This window comes from Sylvia atricapilla, chromosome 3 (genome assembly GCF_009819655.1).
Source record: "Sylvia atricapilla isolate bSylAtr1 chromosome 3, bSylAtr1.pri, whole genome shotgun sequence".
Classification (NCBI taxonomy): Eukaryota; Metazoa; Chordata; class Aves; order Passeriformes; family Sylviidae; genus Sylvia; species Sylvia atricapilla.
Window position 1 is genome coordinate 65,917,067 of NC_089142.1, and position 26,359 is coordinate 65,943,425.

At 35.5% G+C, this 26,359-nt stretch overlaps 1 protein-coding gene across 1 annotated transcript in view; it reads left to right on the plus strand.

Moving 5' to 3' along the window:
- The first annotated feature begins 592 nt into the window (after positions 1-592).
- ADGB (androglobin) overlaps positions 593-26,359 on the plus strand; it is an 85,329-nt gene continuing 59,562 nt past the window's right edge. The window contains exons 1-10 of the mRNA XM_066315637.1: positions 593-733; positions 3,602-3,694; positions 5,923-5,994; positions 6,801-6,989; positions 9,530-9,669; positions 10,900-10,986; positions 12,518-12,729; positions 22,277-22,371; positions 24,755-24,929; positions 25,663-25,753. Of these exons, the coding sequence (XP_066171734.1) occupies positions 596-733; positions 3,602-3,694; positions 5,923-5,994; positions 6,801-6,989; positions 9,530-9,669; positions 10,900-10,986; positions 12,518-12,729; positions 22,277-22,371; positions 24,755-24,929; positions 25,663-25,753 (1,292 nt within the window). The 5' untranslated portion in view covers positions 593-595. The remainder of the gene's footprint in view (positions 734-3,601; positions 3,695-5,922; positions 5,995-6,800; positions 6,990-9,529; positions 9,670-10,899; positions 10,987-12,517; positions 12,730-22,276; positions 22,372-24,754; positions 24,930-25,662; positions 25,754-26,359) is intronic.

Sequence of the window (26,359 nt, forward strand, 5' to 3'; positions counted from 1 at the left end):
ACTCGTTAAAGTATTTTGTTGGTTTATACCTAATAACAACATCAAGCACTGTGGGAGGACAGAGAGAGGGAATCCTGAAGGCAATCTTGCCCCTGATATATTGCAGCCGTGTTAATTGCCACAGAGTGGGAACAGCCTTGCCCTCACAGCTATGGGTGTGATAAAAAAGTGAGTTAGCTGGTAGGGAGTTAGTTGGAGTGTGCTGGCCGTGCTGTGAGGAGGAAGGGGTAAATTGTGCAAGGGACAGACAGGGTTAGATGGTAGTGTAAGGGATCGGAATGACTTAGGAGAGGGTAGAGAGAAGGAGTCTGTGTTGTGTGGAGCTGACTAGGGGAAGGGTACAGAGAAAAGGTCAGTGCACTAAGAGGCTACTAACTAGCTGGTGCTTGAGGTCTTCTTCAGTGTCAGTTGTACATCCACCATCAGAGCACTTCTATAGCTTTGCTTACCTTAGTGACAAAAAAGTTAATGTAGTTAAAAATACTAATTTTTCTATTATAGTACATTTAAAAAAAATATAAGAGTCTTCCTACTACCCTTGTCTAATAATGCTGTTCATTTTTATTTATGCCACTGTGTATTTTGCAGGCCACCTATGCATTCCAAGGTAGCTGCTTCCCAGGAGAAGAGCAAATTTCCTATTTGGCCAGAATGGAATGATGCAGATATCAATGCAGAAAAATGGGATACTGGAAAAGCTGGAAAAGAAAAGCCTGGGAAAGGTCAAATTTCAGTAAGTTTTATGACACATATTATTTCCACTTCATTTTTTGTACTTGTATTTAATAGAGTATTCGTAAAAACTTCACAATTATGTGATACTGATAAACTTATTAATTCTAAATCATATACTTTTAGTATGTTTAGTTCTTTACTAAATTACATAAATAAACCAGAAGTATCATGCATTTTTATTTGCTGCTTTTAAAATGAACTTATATCTGTGCGCATTAATATGTGTACATTAATGGTTTAAAAAAATACATCTCCAAATCTGTTTCATAGCATAACTAGAACTGAGTATATGGGAACAGCTGAACTGTTGCATTATGTCGGGGCACTGCAGTTTCTGTGGGCTTCAAAGGTTTGATGCATCCGTCTTCATTACGGCAAAAATGGATGTTGAAGTACTTTCTTTTGTATGCTGCAGTTTCTGGGAGTGTGAAGCACTGCAGTTCTAGTATGTAGAAAATGACTTTGCAGAAAGTAAGGACCTGATACGTGCAGAAAAATTTCTGTTTTCCATCTCTGAAATGAATTAAAAGTGTCATAGTGTTTTACTCCTTCAAAATTCCTTTGAAATTTAAAATGCATTCAGTACCTTGCTTTATCATCTATTTTACAACAATTTATCTATTTATAAATTCTGCAATGCTCATGTGTTTCTTATGAGTGTGTCCTTGTGTACTATGTTGGTTTCTGTATATATTCCTATATTGTTTTATTCTTAATCCAAGGTTGACTATATTATATCCCTGTGAGGTCAAAGTATTGTTTTGAGAGAAGGTATACATTCTGTATCAAATACTGCCATTAATTGGCAAGTAAATAATTTCCCTTTGTGTCATTTTCTTGTTCCATTACCACATAAGGTGTCTTTGTGCGGTACTCAACATTTATCTAGCACTAATTTTTTTGGTCTACCAGACATTACTGTCATACATAAACTTCAAAATAACCATATCTGAAAATCTTCCTTCTATTTTAGCACAAGAAATGTTCTGTCTTCTTCACTGGACTCTTCAGTTCAGCTACAAGCTGTATGAAACATTGTTTATTTTACAGGTTTAAAGGAATTATATATCAGTCACAGCAGATGAGTTTACAGATCTAATGTATTTTGTAGTGTGACCTCTTTCAATCCAAGAAGGTAGCCAGAATTCAACATCATTTATGTTGTTTCAGTTGGAAACAAAATTAATAATGTCATCCAGGACCTTTGAGTACCCTTGGAACGTGAATATAAACAGTGCTATTTTCTCGTATGGGTGAAGAAATCAACGTGAAATGATCTCTTTCCTTATAACACTGAAGGTCTTTTAACAAGCACCTGTACACTATGCCCTCTCTTAGAGCAGTGCACTGTGTTGCTGCAGTTGTGCATTTGACCTTGTCTTTGTCTCTTGTGCCCATTTCTTCCATGTCCTTCCTGTTGAACTTGTGGCTGCGACTTCTGTCCTTAGAGCATGAACCCCTGAGACTTGGCACTTGTCTCTTATAGCCACCTTAAATAAATGACGAGTTAAAACTTGACTTTTTTTTCAGCCAAGTTTAGCTAAACTGACAATATTCTTCTTCAAAACACTTTTTGCAATACTAATCTCAAGAAAGGCTGATCTTTCCAGGTATGGATTTGTTTGGTTTCTTTTTTGTTTGTTTCGTTTTTTCCTTTGCTTAGTGTCATGTCATTCCCATCTGCCTCCTTTCTCTGGTTTATCTAGTGTTTAAGAGCTAAACTTTCCTGTTATGCCATGAAGTCAGGGTTGAATGTCTCTGAAAGCAGAATATAAACTCTGTCAATACAGTTTTGTATGGTCCAGGCTCCAAGACATTCTTTAAACTTTCAGGGAAAAAAAAAAATAGAGTATTCCTAAAACATTCCTTCTCTGCCCTCCCCACCCCCGCCCCCCCTCCAGCTTATCTTTTTTCCTTCAGGTGCTGAAATAACTTGTTGCACATTATTATGTTGAAGGAACTAACACAAAGAAACTAACAAATAAAAAATATGAGGGAAAGATTATTTAGGAGTCTTTGGTTAGTGTTTGATTTTTCTGCTTTTGTGATGTACTTTGTTTTGCCTTCCTTTAATCATTAAGGACTCAAAGTACAGAGTTTTGTTCCTGGCAACTCTTCCTCTGGTCTGTAGAAGACAGAGTGCATCGTAGACTGTGGAACACACACTGATGTATAATATGCCTAAAAGCTGTTTAAGATCTAGGCACAAATAAAAGGCATTAACCATGTAACTGATTAGCTTATCAGTGGATATGACCTGTATCAGAGGCATGTCCTCATCCTCCATTGTGCCAGTAAGTAAACTGTTATATATCCTGGGTGCCTTCTGTGCTCAAGGAGGATAAGCATCGCTTCAAAAATGCACGTTTGAAAATGACCCTCTCTTTTTAAAGGGCTAATTCATGCTGTATAATTATAGCTTTCTTTGGTTTCTATAGCAGTGCTATGTGTATAGAACATGCTTATTTTGTGTCTTAATAATTACTTTCGATATTTACTTTCAGTCCTCAACTTAAAAAGCTGTAGAAATAAGGGAGTTAGAAAAAGTATGTAGGAATAACTTGTTAGAAGAGTAATTGATTCTAAATTTAAGCTCATTTTTGTAGCTCTTTCTGAAAGGGGAAAAGAAAAAGAATATTTTCATATAGATTTCTTAGAAAGTGTACACCACATAAACTTCTCTGAACAGTGTAGGTGCTGCATCTTGGGCTTTGGGCTCTTTTTGTTCACTTGTAGGTACTAATAGTTCTTTTTTATGCTATTTTTCTCCTTAAGTGCATTATCCTGAACAATATATTATTTTAAGTCTCATGGAAGATACAATACTGTAATTAAGTGGTCATTTTTTCATGCTTATTTCATGTAGCCTGGATTTGATGATCCTGAAGGGAAAATCAAGTTGCCAGCATCCTTAAAAGTGCATTCATGGAAACGTCCACAAGAGTTTTTAACAAATGAGGTAAGAAACAAGCAAGGTCATGATGAAAAAATGCTTATTGCTAAACTTGTGAAAAGTAGAGTAAAATTAGCAGAGGAAGTTGGTTCAGCAGATAAAAGCTACTTGACACACAGTCAGTCCTGTCTTGGAGACTGGTGTACATGAGGGATCAGTGGCCTGTGTGACAGCTCACCTGTGCTGCACACAGGGCTGGAAACCCTGGGCCCAGGGTGAGCTCACACAACTGATGGTAATGGAGGAGCCTGTAGGCAGCTCCTGCTCCTTACTGGCAATTACATCACCTGCATCTCCTTGACTTGATGTAGGCACAGCAGCAAGTTCTTCAATGCCCTTTCATTTTACGGCAGAAATTGTCAGTGGAGTTGTTTTCTTGTAAGAATATCCTTTCACAGGCCAAATTGTATCATAGATCAGTAAAACCAAAATGGATGGGATCTGTACAGAGTGCTGCATAGATGGATCAGAGGTCTGCTTGATGCCACACAACACAGATTTCTCAGTGTCTAAAAGGACGTAAGATTACCTATACTAACCCCATTCTTTACAGTTAACTGTAATTATAGCATTCTCAATTATACTATTCAGAATCATATTAATGGGATAAGATCACCATGGACCAGCACTTCCTGGTGCAAAACATCATGATAGTGTATTCTCCCACATCTGCTTCCCTTTTTGACTCCTATATAAATTTGGAAGACAACTGGATGGAGAGATGCCTTTCTGTTTTTCTTTGTGTTTGTATTTTTTTCTTTTTTTCCTGATTTAAGAATTATTGTCATGGGTACAGAACAAATTCTGTATGTTCCAGCTGTGGCTTCTATTGAGCAGGTATCTGAAGTATTTGTATTTGTCATGAAACTATGAACTAACTTTACCAGAACTACAGTACTTTTTTTCACTTCAGCTATCATATTTTTCTGGGCTACACAGAGTACATGTCCATGTCTTTGACAGTAGTTGTCTACAAGACAATCATTACATTTTAAAATTATGCATAGTTGTTATTCAGTTGAAGTTTAAAATTAATCACAGAGAAAATAAACAGCCTCCCATTTCAAAGGTTAGTGTTCTCCAATACTGTTACTAATCTAAGGGTTTACATGAATTACATCAGATGAAATATTGACGTTTTAAAGCACTTGGACCACCCTTCCAACTTTTTCAGGCTTGTCACTTTTCCTTTTGTCAGCTTGTCAGTTCCATTTTTTATTAATTAGACACTGAACAGATCTAAGTTTAATTTTTAATGGAAGGAGAGGGGGAGGTCAGAGGAGTAATTGACAGGACCAAAAAGATTGAATATTAAATGCTGCCAAAATGCATAGACTGAGTGGAGGTATCTGAAGAACGAGGGCAAGAGAGCTGGCTGCCCAGAAAGTCATGGAAACATGTATCTGTATTAAAAATAGCTTTTACAATCTATGTCTAGAATACTATGAAAAAGATTTTTTTTTTTCTTTAGGACCTGATTAAAACATTGTTGCTTCTTTTGGTCCAATATATTTTGGATCATCACAAGCAATGATTACCAGAGTTTTTTATATAAAAATTAGTGAAAATGTCAAGCAATGAAAGGCTATTAAGAATTATTTGTTACCTGTTATATTTTTAACTGTAAAACAAAGCATAAACAAGACTATTTATTGTGGTAAGCAAAGAATGAAGCAGTATATGGTGAGAGGCACTGATACATTTAGTTCAATAAACTGCACTCCCAGTCTGTTATTATTAAATTGCTTACAAAAAGGAAATGGGCAGTGCAAGAAGGAAATAGTCATGAACACTATGTAATGCAGCCAAAGGTTTGATAAAGTCACTGTTCGGACAACATCATTGTCAAACTGGCCATGAGCAAATCAATCCCTGTGAACCCTGGTGAGTGGCTAAGGGTATCTCAAAGTATGAAACAGTGGTATGATCATGATTTAAATGCAGAACTTCAAATCTCTTAGAAATTGAGAGCATCCAATTTACTTATGTGATTATTTGATTTGATGCTCTTTAAATCTTCTGGTAAAAATAATAATAATTTTTTAAGAATTTGAAACCTACATTTAAGGACTAAGAAATACCAAACCATCTACAAGATGATCACTTCTAGTTTTCAAATGTGCAGTGAATGTTTGCCAGGTGTCCAACATTTGCATGTTCACTGCAGTTAAATGCTAATATTATTTTTTTACAGATAATTTAGTTATGGACCTAACTAATTTACTTTGTACTAGGTTCCTGTGGTAGTCAACAATGAAACCTCATTTGACCTTGTTTCAGCAAATGAGCACATATTTTGTTGCGAGGTAGGTGGAAATGCATTAATGTTTTTTTAAAAAGGAGAAAATGTTCCTTTAAAAAAAGTTTCATTCAGTACATTGACACAGCAAATTCAGAATTCAGCCCCAGAGGTGTAAGGGAGGAAACAGCAGAAGACAGGTCATGTAAATTTTGATGTCCACAAAACCACTAATTTATTTTAGGACAAGTTTCTTGGAGCATCTGTAGAACTGCTAATTAACTTTAGGGCAAATTTCTTGTAATAAAAGCTTTTTTTCATTCCAGTTTATATAAATCATTGTAAGATTTTGGTAATACTTGCTAAAGTATGACATCTATCAGAAATCTGCATGGTATAAAACACAAGTATAAAGCATGATCAGTTAAAGCTGTTATTTTAAGTTTTAAAATTTACTAAGTACATTAAATAATTTAGGATTTCTTTTACTGTGTACAAATAATGACTATTGAAGGCAATACTGATTTTTAGAAGCTGGCTATTTAATGAGAAATTAAAGAAGTGACAACTCCATAATTTCTTTTAAGATTGTATTTTTTCATTAGCCTTTGTTAAATGATGAATAAATTTATTTATATTGTGCTTTTACTGAGTTTCATTAAGTCATTATTGTAGATAGGTATTGTAATGATTTTAGGAGAAGTTGTAACAGTGAAGTTATTTATTCCATTAAACCCTAGCTATATTTTATTTCACTTTTTTATTTACAACAGGGTTAGTTTTATTCTTTGATCATTATAATATAACTTGATTGGTTTTGAACTATGTGTTACTTAAAAAGATTTTTTTTCTATTTTTTTTTTCTTGTTTTAGCTGATGAGATGGATTGTAAGTGAAATCTATGTTGTCTGGAGGATGCATAATGAAAATTTCTTAAATAGTGAAACACCCACACTTGTTTGGAAACCTTGGGAACACATTTATGCCTTATGTAAAGCTACGAAGGATCACATACCACTGTACAATAAATTTGGGAAATATGTATTGAAACTTTATTGGATGGTGAGTAGTTTCCTCCAACAATATAAAAATATGATGCAGCTAGCATGGCAAATTTTAATGGTTAATGGACTTATATTTTATTATTGGAAATACATAGGTTTTTTGGAGTGGAAAAACTGAGAAATTGTTGGTACTTGTTAATTAAAAGAGCTCTTACGGTTCACATGATTTTTGTACATCTTGTGGCTTGATAAATGTTATTACTTGAGAAGACAATATTTTATAGTTTTGTTGGTTTGATGCAAATGCTTAGTTGAGTCAGACGTGTGGGCCACACTTCTGGTGTATTAGGCTAAATTTTTGGTTTTATGTTTAAGTAGTTGTCTGTCTTTACAGACCTATTTGTATCTAAGCATATTTAAAGACAGTTACATACTTCAAGTGTGAGTACCATTTTCTGAAGATGTACTGGTAAAACTAAAACAACACAAGAATTTGTAAAGATAACGGACAATAACTTCTTAACATATTTGGCAGCCAACAGAGAACAATTAATTGCACATTGGACCTTTAATAAAGAAATAATGACATAACAAAGAACTGACATCTAAAAGTTATCGATGTTTTTGGAGTTATTTCAGTTACATTTGTCTTTTGGAAACAGAAAATGTCACAGCATTCTAAGACCTGTAACTAACCCTATTAAACTTCCAGTTGCCCAAAGTTGAAAATATTTTTGAGACAGTCAGTTGGAAATGAAAACTTGAAAGTGACTTCCCTGAAAGGGGAACACTCATCTGATTAACATGCCCATGCTTTCCTCATCCCTTACTGCTGCCTCCATATGTGGAATAACTTATATTCATAGAGAAAGGAGTTGCATGAGTTTGAGAAGGCATAAGTTGCGTTGCTCAAGTTCTTCAGTAGAGGACATTATTCTGAGTGTGGATTTAATGCTGCAGGTATTTTGTAGTCATGTGGTAAAAGACTAAATTGTAAAGCATATCTAAGAGTTACAAGCATGCTTAATTTTCTTTGTCACTTTTGTCAGTTTTTGTCACACTTCTTTGGGGGTTTTTTTTGTTTGTTTGTTTGGGTTGGTTTTTTTGGGGGGGGTTGTGGGGTTTGTTTGGTTTTTGGGTTTTGTTTTTTTTGGGGGGGGTTGGGTTTTTTTGTTGTTTGTTATGTTTTGTTTTTTGGGGGGAGGGCCTGTTTGTTTATTCTGGGTTTTTTCCTCTGGATATACAGCTGTAGTTTACAGAAAGTAAAAGAGGGTCACATGTTGGAAGATTAGCGAAAATGTACAAAGAAGGAAAGACAAATATCAGAAGAGATGGAGGAGAAGGATTTCATAGGGGAAAGTAGAAAATTAAATGAAAAAGAGGGCAAAAGGTGGAAGAATAATGAACTGATTTCACCAATATTCTGCATTGAGTCCAGAAGGCATAGTGGCGCATGACATCAAACCTGTGGATGATATTTTTTCACATAATTGGCAAAATATATAAGTTCTACCCCACATTCTACTTTCACTTTGCATTCCTGGAGTTTATTGAATTTGTTTCTGTAATTATTTTTTTCTCATTTTTTTCCATCTGTAGATCTGCCCCACATTTTTTAAAATTTTCTTTGGTTTCTTTTCCTTTATTTATCAACTTGTACTGTTCTCCTTAGAAATCTTCAGTAATTATTGGCAAGGAGATACACGATCATATCACTGACTAGATCCTTTTCAAATTAGAGAAGTTTAAATATTTTGTTTTGGTTGTCACAAAATTGTTCTTGCTGTTTTAAAGCTAAACTATATTTGCTTTTTTAATACCCTCTGGCCTAAATTTGTTTTCCTCTTAGACCTATAGAATTCATAGCATTAATCAACTGTTATTTCAGCTTGAATCCATAGTTTACTTACAAGCAGAGAAAGGGTTTTGCACTCTCTGAAAACACATGTTGGACACTTTGGACACTTCAGTGATTTGGTCATTCTTCATCATTTTGTGAGTGAATTAGCAGAAGTACTTGGTATTGGTCTACCTATTTTTTATTATAACTTCATCACTAGGAGAGACACTTTTATTTGGAGAATGTTAGACAATATTATTTTGTGGAATATTAGCTCAGTTTACTAATGAAGTATTTGTTATTTTAGATATCAGTACTTTGTCTTACCTGTTTGTTTCTTATCCCAGAAATGTACAAGTATTTTCCAGACTGAGACCTAGAGAGGCATTTAAAAGCTGCTATCTTGGTTCAGCCTTTTTTAATCATTACTGTTTCTGAGGCATCTGTCATGGCAGCTGAAGAAACAGCAATGAATGCATGCACATGATGTACTACACGTATGCGATGAAATATGTTTGGAAATAGTGGCAATTAAATTGATTTCTGAAACAAATAAGTCAGAGCAGTAATAAAATGCTGTTTCCATGCTTCTCATATATTATGTGAGAACTACTTTTAAAGCCATCTGTGATGCAAATCAAGTTACAGCAGAATTGGATTCTTGGGAAAGCATTAAAAGTTCTCTTAGATACTTTTCATTTGTCAGCCCACAAATTAATTTTTCTTCTTTCTGCTTTCCTCCCCTTCCCCTGTCCCAGGGATGTTGGAGAAAGATCATTGTGGATGACACTATGCCTTTCAGCGAAGAGGAGAATTTGTTATTACCAGCTACAACCTGCCAAAATGAACTTTGGCCAATGTTGCTGGCCAAAGCTATCATTAAGTTAGCAAATACTAGGTATGTTTTGTTATCTCACTTTTGCTTTTTGTGAAGGCACATGGTAATAGCAAAGAGTTGATTTAGCATATATAGGAAATATATTTTGCTAAATTTTTGCAATGAAAATTGTACACTTCCAAAGCTGACACTGTAAATCAGTAAAACATAATCTTCTATGATTACAAAAAGTGCAGGCTTTCCTTTTTAGATGTGTTTGTAAATTTATTCACAGAAAACTTACAAAGAAATGGAATAATCTCATCATTTGCTTCATTTGTTTGTCATTATTCCTTGAAACTGCACATACGGCTTTCTGCTAAACAGAAGTACCTGTGAACCCTTAGTGAAATTGTTATTGTCAGCCTTGACGAGTATTGACTCAGCCAATATTGACAGTAGAGTTTTATGGGCTGGTTTTGATACCTTTGCTACAGTTGTGCTGCCATGTACAGTGATCCACTTCCCTTGAAGTGACCAGAAAAGTAGAAGGTGACCTATGATACAGTGATGGATGATTATGGCTACAGGTTCCTATGAAATGAGCAACGAACACCAAGAGTTTAGATGAATAATCTTGAGGAAAGAATTCAAAACATTCATCTGGGTTGTGAAGCTTCCCTGTTCTTATCATATCAAATTATGTTTGTTAGAGTCATCTAAAGTATGTTTACACAGGCTAAGGAGTTGCCTGTTAGGAAACTGCAGGAATGTGATTGAAATACTGCATTTCTCCAGAGCACAAGGGTTAGCCATACAAGTGCTGGCATCTCTGGACTTGGTCATCCCAGGAAACCTCTCCAGAGAGTAGCAGAGTGTCAGTTTGAAAGAATGAACTTTGTTAGAGTGGAAGTAGAACCAGCCTGTTCAGAATAACCTGGGAGTAAGAGAAGCTGCTTAGGAAATGGAAGTTGTAGGATCATAACCCTATTTTAACACAAGGCATTTCAAACCCACATCTCCAACCCTGCAACTGTGAGCAAGTATATATAGTATGCTTGCTAACTAAGTTGAAAAAAATTTCCATTGTACCAGAGGGAACACTAAAATAAAGGAACCTGATGCAAAGGCACTGACTTTGTAGAGGAGTAGTCAGTAGTGCTTTGGAAAACTCCTAAAATGGCAAGTAATTACTTGTTTTTCATCAATCTATTCTGTGTATGGTCTTATTCCTACAGAAAATAATGTAGACTACAGAGTTTACTGTATTGGTTACATTATAATTGTGAAATGTCTGCTTTTGTCTTATAGTATACATGAAACTGGAAAAAGAGAGATGGAGGAATTTACAGTTCTACAAACACTGACTGGATGGATACCAGAAGTTATTCCTCTCCAGTGCGTTCTTTTATTAAACAATTTATTCATTAGCTGCTTAATGTTTAATTATGTGATGCATTATGAAAAATAAAGCTGATCCCTGAAAGTCCTTCACCATCAATTTTGGAAAGTGAATGGTTTATAATTCAGGCATTTGGGAAATGTACCTTTGAGAAATGCAATTTTATTGTGTTTTTGGTTTTAAGTCATATGGTTCGTTGAAAAGCTATTTAACATGCTGATGCCTATTCTTCACAAAATTAATTTAACTGATTTTAAACAGTGTGTTGAAAACAAGATTAGAGAAAACTATGTCTCATTTAGTATGCAGTTACAAAATGTCTGCCAATAATAATAATATTATTATTATAAAATCTGAATATACCATAGAAAATATATGTCATGAATTTGGAAGGAATCAATGTCAGCTAGTATGATGTTTCCACCCTTTAAATTGTAACAGTTGGCAGAACTTTTACTTTCAACTAAAAAAAAGTTTCCTACCGACAATAACATTTTTCTTGTTTCCTGTATGTTTTATGTTCATTTTGTATTTTTAAAGAAAGACATTCTGGCTTTTGAGCATGACATTCTTTTTACTAAATGAATTAGCTGGATAATGATACTAAATATTTAGACTTTTTCTTTTGAATTACACCTTGTTGCCTTTTTGATATGGTTATGGTTTATATATAATTGACTTAGATATAATTGTTTATTTTTAACCATATTTCACTATTAAATAAATTTAGTCAAAGAATATTTTTTTCCATTGTTCAGTAGTTTTTACAGCTCAAGTTATTCTTGCAATTTAAGTATATGGTATATTGGTGTCCTATAGTTGTGTGTATGTAGTTCAAGGACTTAAAGATCTAAGTAGCCTTTTTTTTCTTTCTATAGTTGATTTTACAACTTCAACAGCAAAAACAATATTCACTTACTAAAAGTATATAGTATCATGGAATATGAAAATGTGAATACTACAGAGTTTTTGGAATAGTAGTATGAGATGACTTTAGCTCATTTTACAATCACTTACTTTATGTAAAAAAAAGTTGAATGCAGTTAGCTTGCATGAAACTTGTTCATGGCCCTGTTTGAGATTATTTCTGGAATCACTGAGTTTCTGTGGAAAACTAACATGACCGCAGCTGTTATGTCATATCAAAACTTTTCCAGTTTGTAAGTATCTTTGAGAGGCTTTTTAATATGCAGAATTAAAAACACAATATTATATTGTATAGTTGTAAAGTGGTCTGCAAGTTTCTCTGCCATAACTTGTATCTGCTAAAAGTCTTGAGAAAGTGGTTATACATGCATGCAAATAAAATATCCTATCTTTTTTTTATGTGTCTTTCTATAAGCTGTCTCAACAAATATTTCAGATACAATGTGTTCTATCTAAAATATCTGCTAAAATAACCCGGTAGCACTTTTTCGAGTTGGACTATCAATTATGGTATAGTGTTTTCTCAATGAAAATCAGACTTTCTTCTCTTATTGGAAATATCCCTACCATTGACATATGCATTTGTGTTTTCTCTTAAAGGCCTGAATACCTGGACAAAGTTTGGGGCTTTTTGAAGGAGATTGTGCCAGAATTCAAGTTGCCAGAGAAGAAGGCTTCAGAGCTTGAGGCTGCTCAGGATGACACAAAACCTGAAGAGACCAAAGACTCAGAGTTCAGAAGTGAAGTTTCATCTGTGAATAAGCTGTCAGATATAACTGAGAAAGTAGAGACAGCCAATAGTGTTAGCAAAGGTCTGTAATTTTGCAGTCTAATCTTTGTAGGCCAAGCATAAATAAGTTTAACATCATCTCTGTTTCAAATAAGTATATTTTGCATATATTGCCACATACGGCTCTGAGGGTTTGTTATTTCACTAAACATGTTGCAATGATGTAAATTCAAAATACTTTTGCTTTAGCTATAGATCACATTAGAAGTAATACTAGTCTTTTATTTTATAAAAATAGCTTCACTTTTTGGCAGAGTTTTTTTTTTTTCAGATCCATGTCACAGCCATTTCTCTGAAGTCTGGTTCCTTGCAGAGAGATACCAATCAGGGAGGTTACAGTTTCTCCAAAGGCAACATTTCTCTGACCATCAATTAATTAAACATTTCATAATGGGTGTTGTAAATTGTGATTACCTACAGAGTTGTGACAAATACATTCTAATGGCTACCTGCATTTTTATTTACTGTAGCTTTTCTTTTATGCTGCTAGGTGTAGGCAATAGTTTTCTTTAAGAGCTGCTAATCCTATTTACATTTAAATGAAAAAACTTATTTAGAAACTTGTTTGTTCCAGTGTATTATTCTTCATTGTTTTGAGACTGAGTTTTCTTAACTGCTGTTTTTATCTTGAAGGCCTGTGTGCAATTTCAGACCACTTCTCATGCTTTTGGAAAATACAAATCCTATGCTAAAATTTCTATTTCTTCCTAGATTTTCAGAAAAGTCTGACTTCCTCACTTTGAACCCTAAAAGCTATGTCCCAATGTCAAAAGTGTTATAGAAGTCTTAGAAGTTACGTGGCTGCGGTAGCATTCTCTCTTCTTAGGAAATCCTGCTATCATTTTGACCCAGCAATCAGTGTGGTAGATATTTCGGAGTATGGAATGGGCATGCCACTGGGAACAGCGCTGTTATTCATCCAACAGGGTGCTCTCTTTTTTTTTTTTTCTTTTTTTTTTTTTTTTCTTTTTTTTTTTTTTCTTTTTTTTTTTTTTTTTTTTTTTTTTTTTTTTTCCTAGCAAACTAAGTAAATTGAATTCTGCCTAAGTCTTAAAAATCCTATTAGTAGCTGAAATAGCTAAGAATCAGGCAACGATTGTGTCACAATACAGCTCTGTAGTCTCCAACTCTGAGGCTGAAAGCTTTGTTCACATGTTCTGTTGATGTTTGGGATTAATGTTTGGATGACAAAAAGCCATCCATGACACCGTGAAAGATAAGGACCTTGAGGGTCCTGGTGGACAACAAGCTGTCCCTGAGCCAGCAGCCCTGGGGTCAAGCAGGATAACGATGTCCTGGGATATATCAGGAAAAGCCTTGCCATCAGGTGGAGGGAGCTGATCCTGTCCCTTTACTCAGTCTGCATCTGGAATGCTGTGTCCAGTCTTGGGCTCTTCAGCACATTAGAGACATGGAGTTCCTGAGTCAGCTCAGCAGAGAGGGCAATTAAGGTGACTGGGAGACTGGAGCATCTCTTAGAAGGAAAGGTTGAGCAAGCTGGGCCTGTTCAGCTTTGAGAAGAGACAACTGAGAGGGGACTCAGTGTGTGTAAGTATCTAAAAAGTGGGTTCCAAGAAGATGAAAACAGGCTCTGCTCCGTGGTGCTGAGCAATAGAAAAAGAGGCAATAGATGCACAGGAAACTCCACCTGAACATGAGGAAGAACTTTACTGTGTGGGTGACCAAACAGTGGAACACATTGCCTAGAGAAGTTGTAGATTCTCCTTCACTGGGAATGCCTTTAAACTGGAGATGTTTAAGAACTGTCTGGATGCAATCCTGTGCCATGTGCTCTAGTATGACCCTGGTGGAGTAGGGAGGTTAGACCAGATGACCCACTGTGGTCTCTTTCAACCTGAACAATTCTGTGAAGCTGTGTTGTGCAGTTTACACAGAGGAAGGAAGGAATGCCATCCGAAAGGACTTGGACAAATGAGAATTGGACCCATGAAAATCTAATGGGTTCAGAAAGTGCAAGTGCAAGGTGCTGCACCTAGATGGAGACAGTCTGAGGCGGAGTACAGAGGGGAAGAAGAACTGAGAGCAGCCCTGTAGAGAAGGACATGGGAGATCTGGTGGATGTGGGGCAGTATATGAGTCAACAGTCTGTGCTCACAGCCCTGAAAGTAATTGTAACCTAGGCTGCACCCAAAGCAGTGTGGCCAGCAGGATGAGGAAGGTGAGTCTCCTCCCCTACTCTATTCTTCTGAGACCCCAACCTGGAGTGCAGTATCCAGCTCTGGAGTCCCAGCACAAGAAAGACACAAGACCTTTTGGAACGAGTCCAGAGTAGGGCCACTAAGATGATCAGAGGGCTATAGAACCTTTCCTATGAAGGCAGTCAGAGAGCTGAGATTGTTCAGCCTAGAGAAGAGAAGGCTTCAGGGAGACCTTGGAGCACCCTCCAGCACCTAAAAGGAACCTACTGGGGAGGTGGAGAGGAACTTCTTACAAGGGCATGTAGTGATAGAACAAGAATGAATGGGTGTAAATTCATAGAGGGCATGTTTAGATTGAATATTAAAAGGAAATTCTTTCTGAGGATAGTGAGCTCCTGACACAGGTTCCCCAAAGAATTTGATTGCTTTATCCCTAGAAGTGGTCAAGGCTGGTATGGGACTTTGAGCAACCTGGTCTAATGGAAGGTGTCCCTGCCCACTGTAGGCTGGGTTGGAACTGGATGATCTTTAAGATCCTTTTCAGCCCAAGCCATTCAATGGTTCTATGGGTTGGGATTTTTTTGCATTTAAGAAGTCCTTCTGTAGTCTATGTTCTAAGGCTTCAAAGAACGTTTGGACTGTGAGAGACTTTCTAATTCCATATCGATTGGGAATCTATGCATTGTCTATTTGAAATTTTTTTGTAACTACTGATGCATGAGAGCAAGAACATGAAGAAAATATTTGGCACAGTGTCAGATATACAATGATTTCTTACACTGTGGTAAGAAAATAAAAGTTGTGCAATAACTAAAAAATGGGACCAAAGCCTTCCTGGCTCCTTCTCAGTAAATAGTCATTTACATCTTAAGGACTACTTTTTATTTTTATTTATTTTAATTAAGTTATATTAGTTTTATATTGTGTCTCAACTCTTGACTTCAAGGAGTTTGTGGTTGATTGTTTTTTAAATTCATCAAAAAATTTCAGTCATCAAATGTCATACAGTGCAAATGCTTTAATACGATTTTAATCTGAGAAAGAAAAATATTTCTTCTTTATTTTGCTTAATAGAAAAAGCAGAGCAGAAAAAAGTAGGAAAGAAAAAAAAAGGAGGAGAGAAAGAAAAAAAGGTAGCACTTCAGTCTCCAGGAAAGTTGGCAAAAGCCCAAGGTGTTGAGGACTTAGAAGAAAGTAAGTCCTATTGTTTTCAAGCTAAAAATAGAGACTGGAGTTATATGTAAAGCAAAAGGCTTTGTTCTAATTTGGTTTTGAACTTTAATGGGGGGAAGTTATAGTTACTTTTTTATTTAGTTTAAATTGTAATTGTTTATAGCTCACATTACATGCTGAAGTCATTCTGACCTAATCTGTTACATAGATTAAGAATAGTATATTTCAGTACTTTGTTTTAGTGGCAAGCTGTTTTGCAGTTGTTCTGTGTTTAACACAGAACAGCTCTTTCATAATTTATTTGTTCAATATCTACTTTATACACTAAATTGCAATTGGAAAAAGCAGGAATGCTTCTTTGTTGAAGGGCAGGGGAGCTGGGGTGGGGGGCAATGGTGCAGAAATATTAGTTAGAATTCACTCCATGATGTAAGTCTTACTGTTTTCCTAATCTTTGTCCAGGAAATACATAGCGATTAATTTAATTTCTGTATTGATATATTCATAAGAGCACAAAAATTAGGTAAATTCTTGCTTTGTGCATTTATATTTAATGCTTAAAAAACTTCCCAAAAATCTCAAGAAAATGCATTTCTTTAAAAAAAACAGAAGTAAATACTAATCAGACAGCTAAACAATCAACTAAGATATTTCAAATTCACTTGCATAAACTGTAGAACTTCACAAATGTACAATAAGCTCATATGCTCTTGGCTTTACTTATGTTTGGATAAATGTGTCATTTCCATGTGACTAGCGGCAAAAAACAGTTATTAACTGGAATAATTTGCAGTTGCAAATCAGTAGGTGAGAATAGGTAGAACATCCTCCTAAGGGAAATAACTGCAAAGTAAAAATGAAATATACTACATAAATCCTGCTTCTTGATTTGAATCTTGATTAAAATTAGTGTTTTAAATTATTTTAAACTACAGCAAACTAAGATTGTGGCTTGTCATCAGCAAATATATTTATTTAAATCCCTGCCTTACATACCACTAAATGAGTTAAACAGCAGTGAATTTTAAAATATATTACAGGACTATAGTTTGCTTTAATGTAGCTGGTATGGAATAGGAACTGAGATGTTTTATGTGAATATAAGTAATGTGACTAGCTAGTACTCAAGCACATAATGGCAAAACAAAGGAAAAGGATCCAAGATATGTATTCTTGTACATGTGTACAAAAATTGTACAAAATGAGTGAAAGAACATTAAAAAAAAGAGGCAGTGCTTCCATTTGAAAAATGACATGAATTTTAGGGTTCTTTTCTGCCACTTAAAGCACAGTTTATGCTTTTTTCTGAAAGACAATTAGTGTCCTGTGAAGAGGTTATTTAGAAAGATTATTAGTTCAGGGCTCAAGTACATTGATCAGAAAACTCTTTTCTGCTTCAAACTTAGGAAAAAAAGACTTCTGGAGAAGAGTAAGAAGTAGGTATCTCTATAGCAACAGAGCAAATTTAAGATTATTATACTGCAAGAAAAAAAAAAGGAATTGTAGTTTGATATAATACTCAATTGCAATGCATTTTTCTTGTGAGAGTAGCCAAAAAAGGACTTTACACATGGCCTGCAGAGTGGCCCAGGACAGTAGAACCATTGTTGTGCATAAAATAACATCTGAAACTAGGCCTTGATTCAAAGTCAGACTCCAGAGGCAATAGTTGTAAAAGTGCCTGAATTGTTCTGGTGGAATTTTGTAATGATGACTTTAACTAATGCAGCAACTTTTTTTTTTTTTTTTTTTTTTTTTTTTTTTTTTTATATATATTTGAAAAGTGTTTCATTTCCACCACGACAAAAGTTCTTATTTCGCTGCTTCAAGTTTTCATTCTACCTGTTGACTTCAAGGGAATTTTTCTTCTTTGTGAAAAATATGGACTATTTCTAAAGAGATATTTAATTACTCTAGATATTATTTATATTTGACTTTTAAACTGGCTAAACCATCTGTATTCATTGCATTGTATATTCATTACCTTGTTATTCATGGCATATTGAAGTACCAGTTACTTCTAAATGCTTGGAGACTTCTCTTACAGGCTTTTGATTTTGTGTGGGCTATAATAGTTGATGAGGTGAGTTGATGCTGTATGGCAGCTAAGCTGCGACCCATCCAGCTGCTCCCTCCCCACAGTGGGATGGGGCAGAGAATGAGGGCTGAACCCTTTGCCCGCCCCCAGTGTTCTTGCTGGGGTTGTGGAGTGAGGAACAGTTTTATTGGTGTGTGAGCTCAGCAGTCACTGGGTGTGTTACCCCCAGTGTTTTGGTCACGTATCTAAAACAGCACCATGAGGACTGCTCTGATAAAAACTCAATCCCAGCCAGGTACAATACAAACATATGCAGATCTGAATCACTTGCATATTACACAAATGCCTGCTGCACCCCACAAATGCAGTATGAGTTGTGGGATCATTGAAGCATTGAACTTGTTTCTCTGTTCATCCAGTTGTGTGGATCCAGCTGCATAACAATCCCTTGACATGGTCAGTCTGAAGTCTTCCTGAGAGCAACCAACTCTTTGGTCCTTTGGCTTATCAGTCAGCCAGTCTTCAAGAAGTTTTGGCAGACAATTCGTATGTTCCTACTGACCCATTTTAACATAGAAATATGCACTTTTCTACTCAGCAGCTTTTTCTTCTGGTAACAAACCTTTCATACTTAGAGTATGCCCTTGTTTTATGAGGAGTTTTACAGTGAAATTATATAAGATGAGGTACTGTGAGGTGAGTGTCCAAAGTGATGTGGGGTTCCCATGCAGGTGCAGAGGAGAGTTGCTTTACTGTAAAAACCAGGCCTTTTAAGCAGTTAGCCCATTATCAGTTACATACTTTTAAATCATAACAAACATAATTCAGCTAACCACCATGCACACGATGTGGACATGTGATGGTTACATAACTTGTTTTTCTACCTCTAATTCAGCTGAGTCACTTTCCCATAGTTCTTTTCTCCTTAGCTGAAGTAGCAGGACTGAGCCATGGTTTTGCAAGGCCTTCCTTTTGTAAGGTTTTACCTATATGCAACAAGGTACCCAGTTGCCTTGTTACTATAAAGAATCACTGCTTTTATTTAGGTTTCCAAACTACTGAGTTTCTTAATAATTTCTGAACTGCTGGAAAGAGAACACTCTTCCATTTGAAAAGGCACTAGCTAGGAACTTGGAAGTTTGTTCTACAAACAACCATGTATTTTGCTAATGCCACTGTGCTTTGACAGAAGTTCTGTAATTAAAGGTAATATTTTCTATGTCACAGAAATATTGAGATTATCCTTATACTTAGAAGTTTTGGAAGTCAAACAAGTAGACCTGTAATCATCAGAGGCAATGAGATAGACGTCACATAACTTTGTAATTTTTCTTTTACCTATTCAAGAGTTTTCATTTACAGTATGGATTGAAGCCTAATGTTTTGGTTTTTTAAATGTGTATTATCATTCCTCGATATTTATGTCCATTCTGAAGAGCACACAGAAAACGAAGACATACTTTCTGCTATGCAAAGCTAATCCACGCCTATCACAAAAGCAGAAGTTGACATCTGAGCTGCATGCCTGATGATCAGGATATTGAAAGCCAACTGATGTGTTTTCTTAGAATGGTTTGAGTTGGAAGGGATCTTAAAGATCATTTAGTTCCAACCCTCTGCCATGGGTAGGGACATCTTCCACTAGGCCAGATTTCTCACAGTCCTCTGCCCTGTGCAACCTGGCCTGGAACACATCCAGGAATCCACATCTTCTCTGAACAACCTATTCTGGTGCTTCAACATTCTCATAGTAAAGAACTTTCTTTTTACATCTAAGCCAGCCCTCTTTCAGAGGGGTTACTTAAAACAATTGCCCCTTGTTCTCTCACTCCATGGCCTGAAGAATCTCTCTTCAGCTTTCTTGTAAGTTCCTCTTTAAGTACTAGAAGGCTGCTCTAAGGTCTCACCTGGAGCCTTCTTCAATCCAGGCTGAATATCACAAACTTTTTCAGCCCTTTTCATAGGAGAGGTTCTCCAGCCTTCAGATTACCTTTGTGGTCCTCATCTGGCATCATTAGTCCTTGGAAAGTTAAACTACACCATCAACTGTTGTTTGATAGATAAATATTTAAAAGAAACATTAAGGGTGAGAAAATTCTTTGCAAGTCATATGCAAAACATATGATAAACAAATAAAAATGGTTAAGATCTATTAAAACCAACAACTTTAATTCCTAGCCTTTCTTTTTAAATGGTTGGATATGTATTTTACATAGATCAATTCAAGTCTTACTTTGTCTTCTCAAAGGGACTGAAGCAGTTGTTCAGGTTGTTTAGTATTCATTCTCTGCAAGTGAATTTGCAAAGCTGCAACTGTGAAACATAAGTAGCTACATGGATTCAAAAAGTTTTAAACAAAGCACTGCAGAATTCTTATATCCACACTGATAGATAGAAATAATAGGCTTTGTGGAATCTGTTTTGTTGTACTGTATAACATTTTTCATCTAATAATGCAATTTTATCAAGGCTATCAGTTAACCAGTTTCCCCCAAATGCTGAATCAACACTAATCATCATTACTTGGTGCCAAAGAATTTGCATACATCATCCTCATTTTTTCACAGTAAAAAAACATCAAATAATATATAATTTTTAAAGCTACTAGCATAATGTACTAGTATTGTCATAGTATTGTTAAAGTGGATATGATGTGCCTAGTTAATCATTTGCATGCTCTAATAATTTGTTCATTGCTGTTTATTGTCTGCCCTGCAGACATTTTATTTCACAACCCATCTGGACTGAGTATGACAGCTTTGCCTTCCACCTGGTATTTGATTAAATACTTTCATTTGAGAAATACTTCTCACATGCAATGAGATCAGTATGCCTTGTGGCACATACTGTTCTGTAATGTGCAGGATATCACAGCTAATATTGCTGTGTTTGTAATCGATCAGATATTCATCTCTCAGGTAAGGACTGAGATGAAAGTTAATTACAGCCTTGCTTTTGAATAAGTTGAAACGCTCAACTAACCCAAGAGCTGTGGTTAACATGGATATCACAAGCATGCAGTGAGAAAAATTAAGAATCCATTGGAAAGTAACTTTTACTTGCCTTTAGCTTATATTTAATTGAGTAATTGAATTCCTGGAAGAATATTTAAGATGCAAATATATTGTACTTTGAGAATAAAATGTTGAATACCCTCTAAATAAATAGATTTTAGATCTGTTAAATCAAATTTTCCAGGCGCTTGCCTGTTTACATGTAGATAGTTTTGTTTTATTTCATTTCACAGAAAATACCTATTCTTACAGCAACTTCCAGCTGAATATTTACTAAACAGAGGAAGCATTTTTCTTATATTTGAGATGAAGCTGAAGGGAATAATGAAAGACAGATAATTTTACTGTGTTAGATAGGGATAGAATCATAAAATCATTTAGGTTCGAAAAGACCTCTACATTCATCAAATCCAGCTGTTAGACTGTACTGTCAAGCCCACCACTGAACCATCCTAAGTGCCACATCTACACATCTTTTAAATACCTCCTGGAATAATGTGCCTCTGTTTGTATTCCTTGTCTATAGCAGAATTATGGGCAAACAAGCTTCTATAACGTATGTGGGAAAAGAGCTTCATACTTTCTGAGGCAGCCATCATTACCTCCATTTTTTTACCTACTTGACAGAAGTGAGAGCAGTAACCCTGGTTTACAGGCACTATGTCTCTCAAATTACTTATCTCAGTCTCCGTATGCCTTGGTAGCAGGGGCCAGAGCTCTGGCTTTGGGTCCTTTTATTGGCAAGATCAAATTTTGCCTTCACTGGTGAGAAGCAGTGTACTAGTACTGACCAATCAGGATGTTTTTACTCCATTTACGTGGATTATGTGTATTATTTTCTTTTTGCTAGTATCTACTGTTTTGAAAAAAAAAAAAAAAAAAAAGTAGTTGAAAGCTACCTCTGACCTCTCATTTTTAAATTGTATTTTCTGTTACTCATTTATGTAAAATAAGCAAAATATGCAAATACTGTTGATGATTTAAGTGAGGTGGGGTTTTTTTCTATCCATGGTTTCTTTTCAAAGTGCATTACAATGAGGTCTTCTTTTGAATAAAATAACAGTCAGACCAAGAACATAGTAATAAAGATAAGGCAGAGAAAGCACAATAATCTAGTGTGAGGTAGAGCTACATTTTTTTTTACTGCTCACCTTGTTCTAAAGCATTTTGATGTTCTCTGTGTAGAATCACCCGTACCAACCCAGCCAGAAATGGTCGTGTACGCAGGCTGTGTACCGCTGCATTTGTTTGAAGAGGATATTTTTGTACTAGCACGAATGGTAAGATTCTCTGCTCTCTGGACAGGAAAGCATTACATACTTCGTTATCAGAGCGCTTCATTTTGCTGCAACAATGTTGTAACAAAAATAATACAGTTAGCACAGTGAAACAGTCAATAGATGATGACTATCACTTGAATTTTTATCTTGATATTTCTGTATTCTGAACACGAATTTTCCTGCCAAAGCCTGCAGATTTTACTCAGTTTTCCTCAGGATTCTGGAAGCTGAAGTCACCTGGGAGAGACTAGATGTGAACTAGAAAATGTATCATGATGACATACTTCTGAACAGAAAGTCTAATTATTTTAAGGGCTACTTGAAAAACAGGAATTTTATTTTTTTAAAGACTACAGTTAAGACTACTCCCTGATAAACATTTTCCAGTATGTTGTTTATTTTTATATTGAAATAACATGTTTATATCGATTTCTATCATTAGTGTTGTAACTGCTGAATGTACCTAGACAAAATGCACTTAATGCAGCTGGGGTAAAAACAACACTTAAATATCCACTTAGTGCTCACACTTCTCAGAAAGCTTTTTATAGTGCCAGAGCAGGCTTTCTTGAGTTGATTACTTAGGTTTCCTTTTTTTTTTTTTTTTTTTTTGTACATTTAAGTAATATCTACCCTATTTAGATCATTACATTTTAAGCTGCCTTCTCAGGAAACTGGTAATCTTCATAGAGTGAAGAAATTTCCAGAAATTACTTGCAGGTGTTATGCTTTAGTGCATTTTTTTTTTCACTTTTTAATTTTTTATTTTTTTTTTAATTTTTGCGGTGCATTTTATGCAGTGTTGAAGATTACGTTGTTATCTGTGATATTGGCTTAATTTATTTTAAGGTCTCAGTCAATATTGTCTCTTTGCTAATTATGAGTAATGCTAGCCATCAAAAAGCAGAGTGGAAGGGGGTATATGGGTTTATATCTTTCTTGCCACCTAACACCCTGAGTCTCAAACTTGACTACAGTCTGTTGGGATATAGAGGTTACTGAAAAAGAGGTATGGCAGATCAAATAGGATGAGACAGATGAATCTATATGTCTAAACTAGTATTTTAGTACAGAGTTGATAGAAAAATTGGAGTTGACAGAAGTTAAATATAGAAGTATAGAGGATTTCTTATGGATAAAACCCTCACCATTTTCAAGCTGTATTTAGGGCCTGGGACAAGCTACACTGATTGAAATAAAGTTTACAAAATTGATTCACTGGGATAAGAGTTGCTCCCTAAAGTTGGAGAAAGTCATTGACTTCAATTGTGCCAGAATTTCTCTCCTGAATTTTTGCAGTATCCCTTTTAACTCTACTTTCTAGTATGGATTTCCTTGGATTGTTGTGGCTTGAATTTGTCTTAGTTTGCTCAAATAAAATGAAAAATATGTCAGTAATTGAGTCCTATAAGTGTGTAGTGTACTCTACAGCTGAATTCTCCTTTATGACACCTAACTGGCTGTCTTCAAAATCCTTTCTAATCTTGGATGTTTTAACTAGCATTTTTAGTTTAATTTGTTGCCCACTCTTCAAAAAACTGAAAACCACAACAACATCCTTCTCTACAGAGTTCATAAATACAGAACCTAAGGAACATTTTAAAATTAGTAGAAGCAATCACAGACTTGCTGGTGAGTATGTTAAAGAACTACGTTTTTGGTGATTTATTTAACATGTAAAAGAAAGTGTGATTTTATAATTTAAAGGATGTACAAATCTTCTAACAGAACTTTCAGTTGTGATGTTAAGTACTGGGCCATTATTATTTTAGTGGGAAGAGCACCACTCAATGTCCACATCTAAAACTGCTCTTAAGTGTGTTCCTATGGGCTTTGATATAGAGGTCAACTGACATGCCTTTAATGTGTTTTATAAATAAGCCATCAAATAAAAAGTATAGCTTTAATGATGTGTTGGTTTAAAGCAATACATTATGGAGTTTTTACAAATTATCTAAAAGACCAATTGATTTTAGAATTCTAAATCTAAATTTAGAATCTATTAAACTTTATAAATTCAGCATGAAGTAGGGACTTTTTCCCTCAGAAAATATTTTTAAGTATGATTATTTTAAAGAAAATGTTATGCCTCTTGCTTTCTTGCATATTCATTTTCTTCACTTGTATGTTATGATTATCTAAATAAGTTAAAAGAAGTGATGAATCTACTATGAAAAGTAAAATACATGTAAATACTTCCAAGGATACTTTTAGTGCTGAATATCAAATTCTAATCAACATGGTTTTGGATAGTCTGTCAGGTGGAATATTTCATTTGTTATACAAGCTGTTAGATTTTTTTGTGTGCATACTGTTGTTTGTTAGACAGATAAAAGGACAAAGAAGATCTGACCCAGTCAGATTATCCTTCCATGTTCCATAGGCAGATTCTTCAGAGAAGATGAGGCAATATGGACTTTCTCATATACACAGCCATCCTGTCCTGATCACTAGAACTAGGTCCTGTCCTCTGGTAGCACCACCAGAACCACCACCACTTCCTTCTTGGAAGCTTTTCCGTCAGAAAAAGCACATTGTTGTGACATCTGAACCTCAAGGTTTGTCTACTAAAAACTGCAAAATAAATTTGTAATTATATTTTAATTATTTCAGGACCATACTTATAATCTGTTAGCTTAATTTCAATTGAACTCAATTTTGTATCGCTTCCTCTTAGCCATATTTCCTACGGGCTTTGAGAAATGTCTTAATTTATGCTGAAAAAAGCATTCTAGTGGAGCAAATGAAGAGGGGTTGTTACCAAAGTAACACAGAAGGTCTCTGATGGAGAACCATGAAAGCTTCTGAACACCTATTAAAAGTTTAAAGTATGTGACTAGTCCTGCTGCATCAACTCATAGTTTTAGAGTAATCTTCTTTTTGGCATTTGTCTGTACTGCATAATGGAGTTAGATGCATTATATGAGATAGCTTGGACATGAAAGTCTTACAGGCAGGCTAGCAAAGTGTACTGGGATGAGGAGTAGAGGAAGTTGGCAAAGGCAAAAGGTGCTGCCATAGTTGTTTTGAGCTACCCTCAACAACCTTACATATAACTCAAGAACAATTTAATACTTTACAGGCTGAGGATCAGAGTGTAAAGTATTGATTTTTTCATGATATGTCACCTAGAACCCCCTCTGGCTTTTTTTGTTCCATTCAAGTGTATGGGATGATACTTGGAAAATTATTTAGGGGTTATGAATCCCCATTGGGAATTATTTCTCAACATTAATAGTATTAAATACTTTAATGAATGTATGTTTTTAACAAGATGCTTTTTTTTTCTAGAGCCTGCAGTAGAGAAACCTGAAAAACATGTTGAGATCGTAAGCCTATTTTTTAAATACAAATTGGATATTATCACAATACCAACAGACACGTAAGTATATAATGCAGTTTCAGCATTAGCATTGTGAAATTCCACTGTGAAAGTGCAATGGCTTATCTTTACTTGTGTCACAGGGAGAAACTGCTCAGATCAAGTCTGAAGCACATCAGGACAAAGCACTCTGTTAATGTGTTGGTGTCATGTAATTAATCAGCTAGAAGTGAACTGTTTAGGATCCATATCAGCAATACAACAGCTAAATTTATATATTAGGTGCTTACAAAATGTTAATAAACACCTAAAAAATACTGAACACCTTCTTTCAGCTAATCACAAGAAATTCTAATCAGTCACACAGATTCATACATACATAATTATGTTCACCCTCCTGTCTCTGAGGTTTACAAACGCCTCCTGTTTTAGGAGTGCAGCACACACTTTGCTGTTGGAGATGAGTCTCTGGGCTTAGCTGCTTCTCCCTACAGTCTGCTCATGTCTGCACTGCTGAGAAAGCTTCCCAGGGGGTGGACATGCATGCAGGGGTCCCTACTTGTCACACCCAGTACAAACCATCCCTTAGGCAGATGCACACTTCTCAGGGCTTCTGACCTTGGAGGACAGGGAGTGCTGTCGGGCAAAGACATGTTGCCACATTCT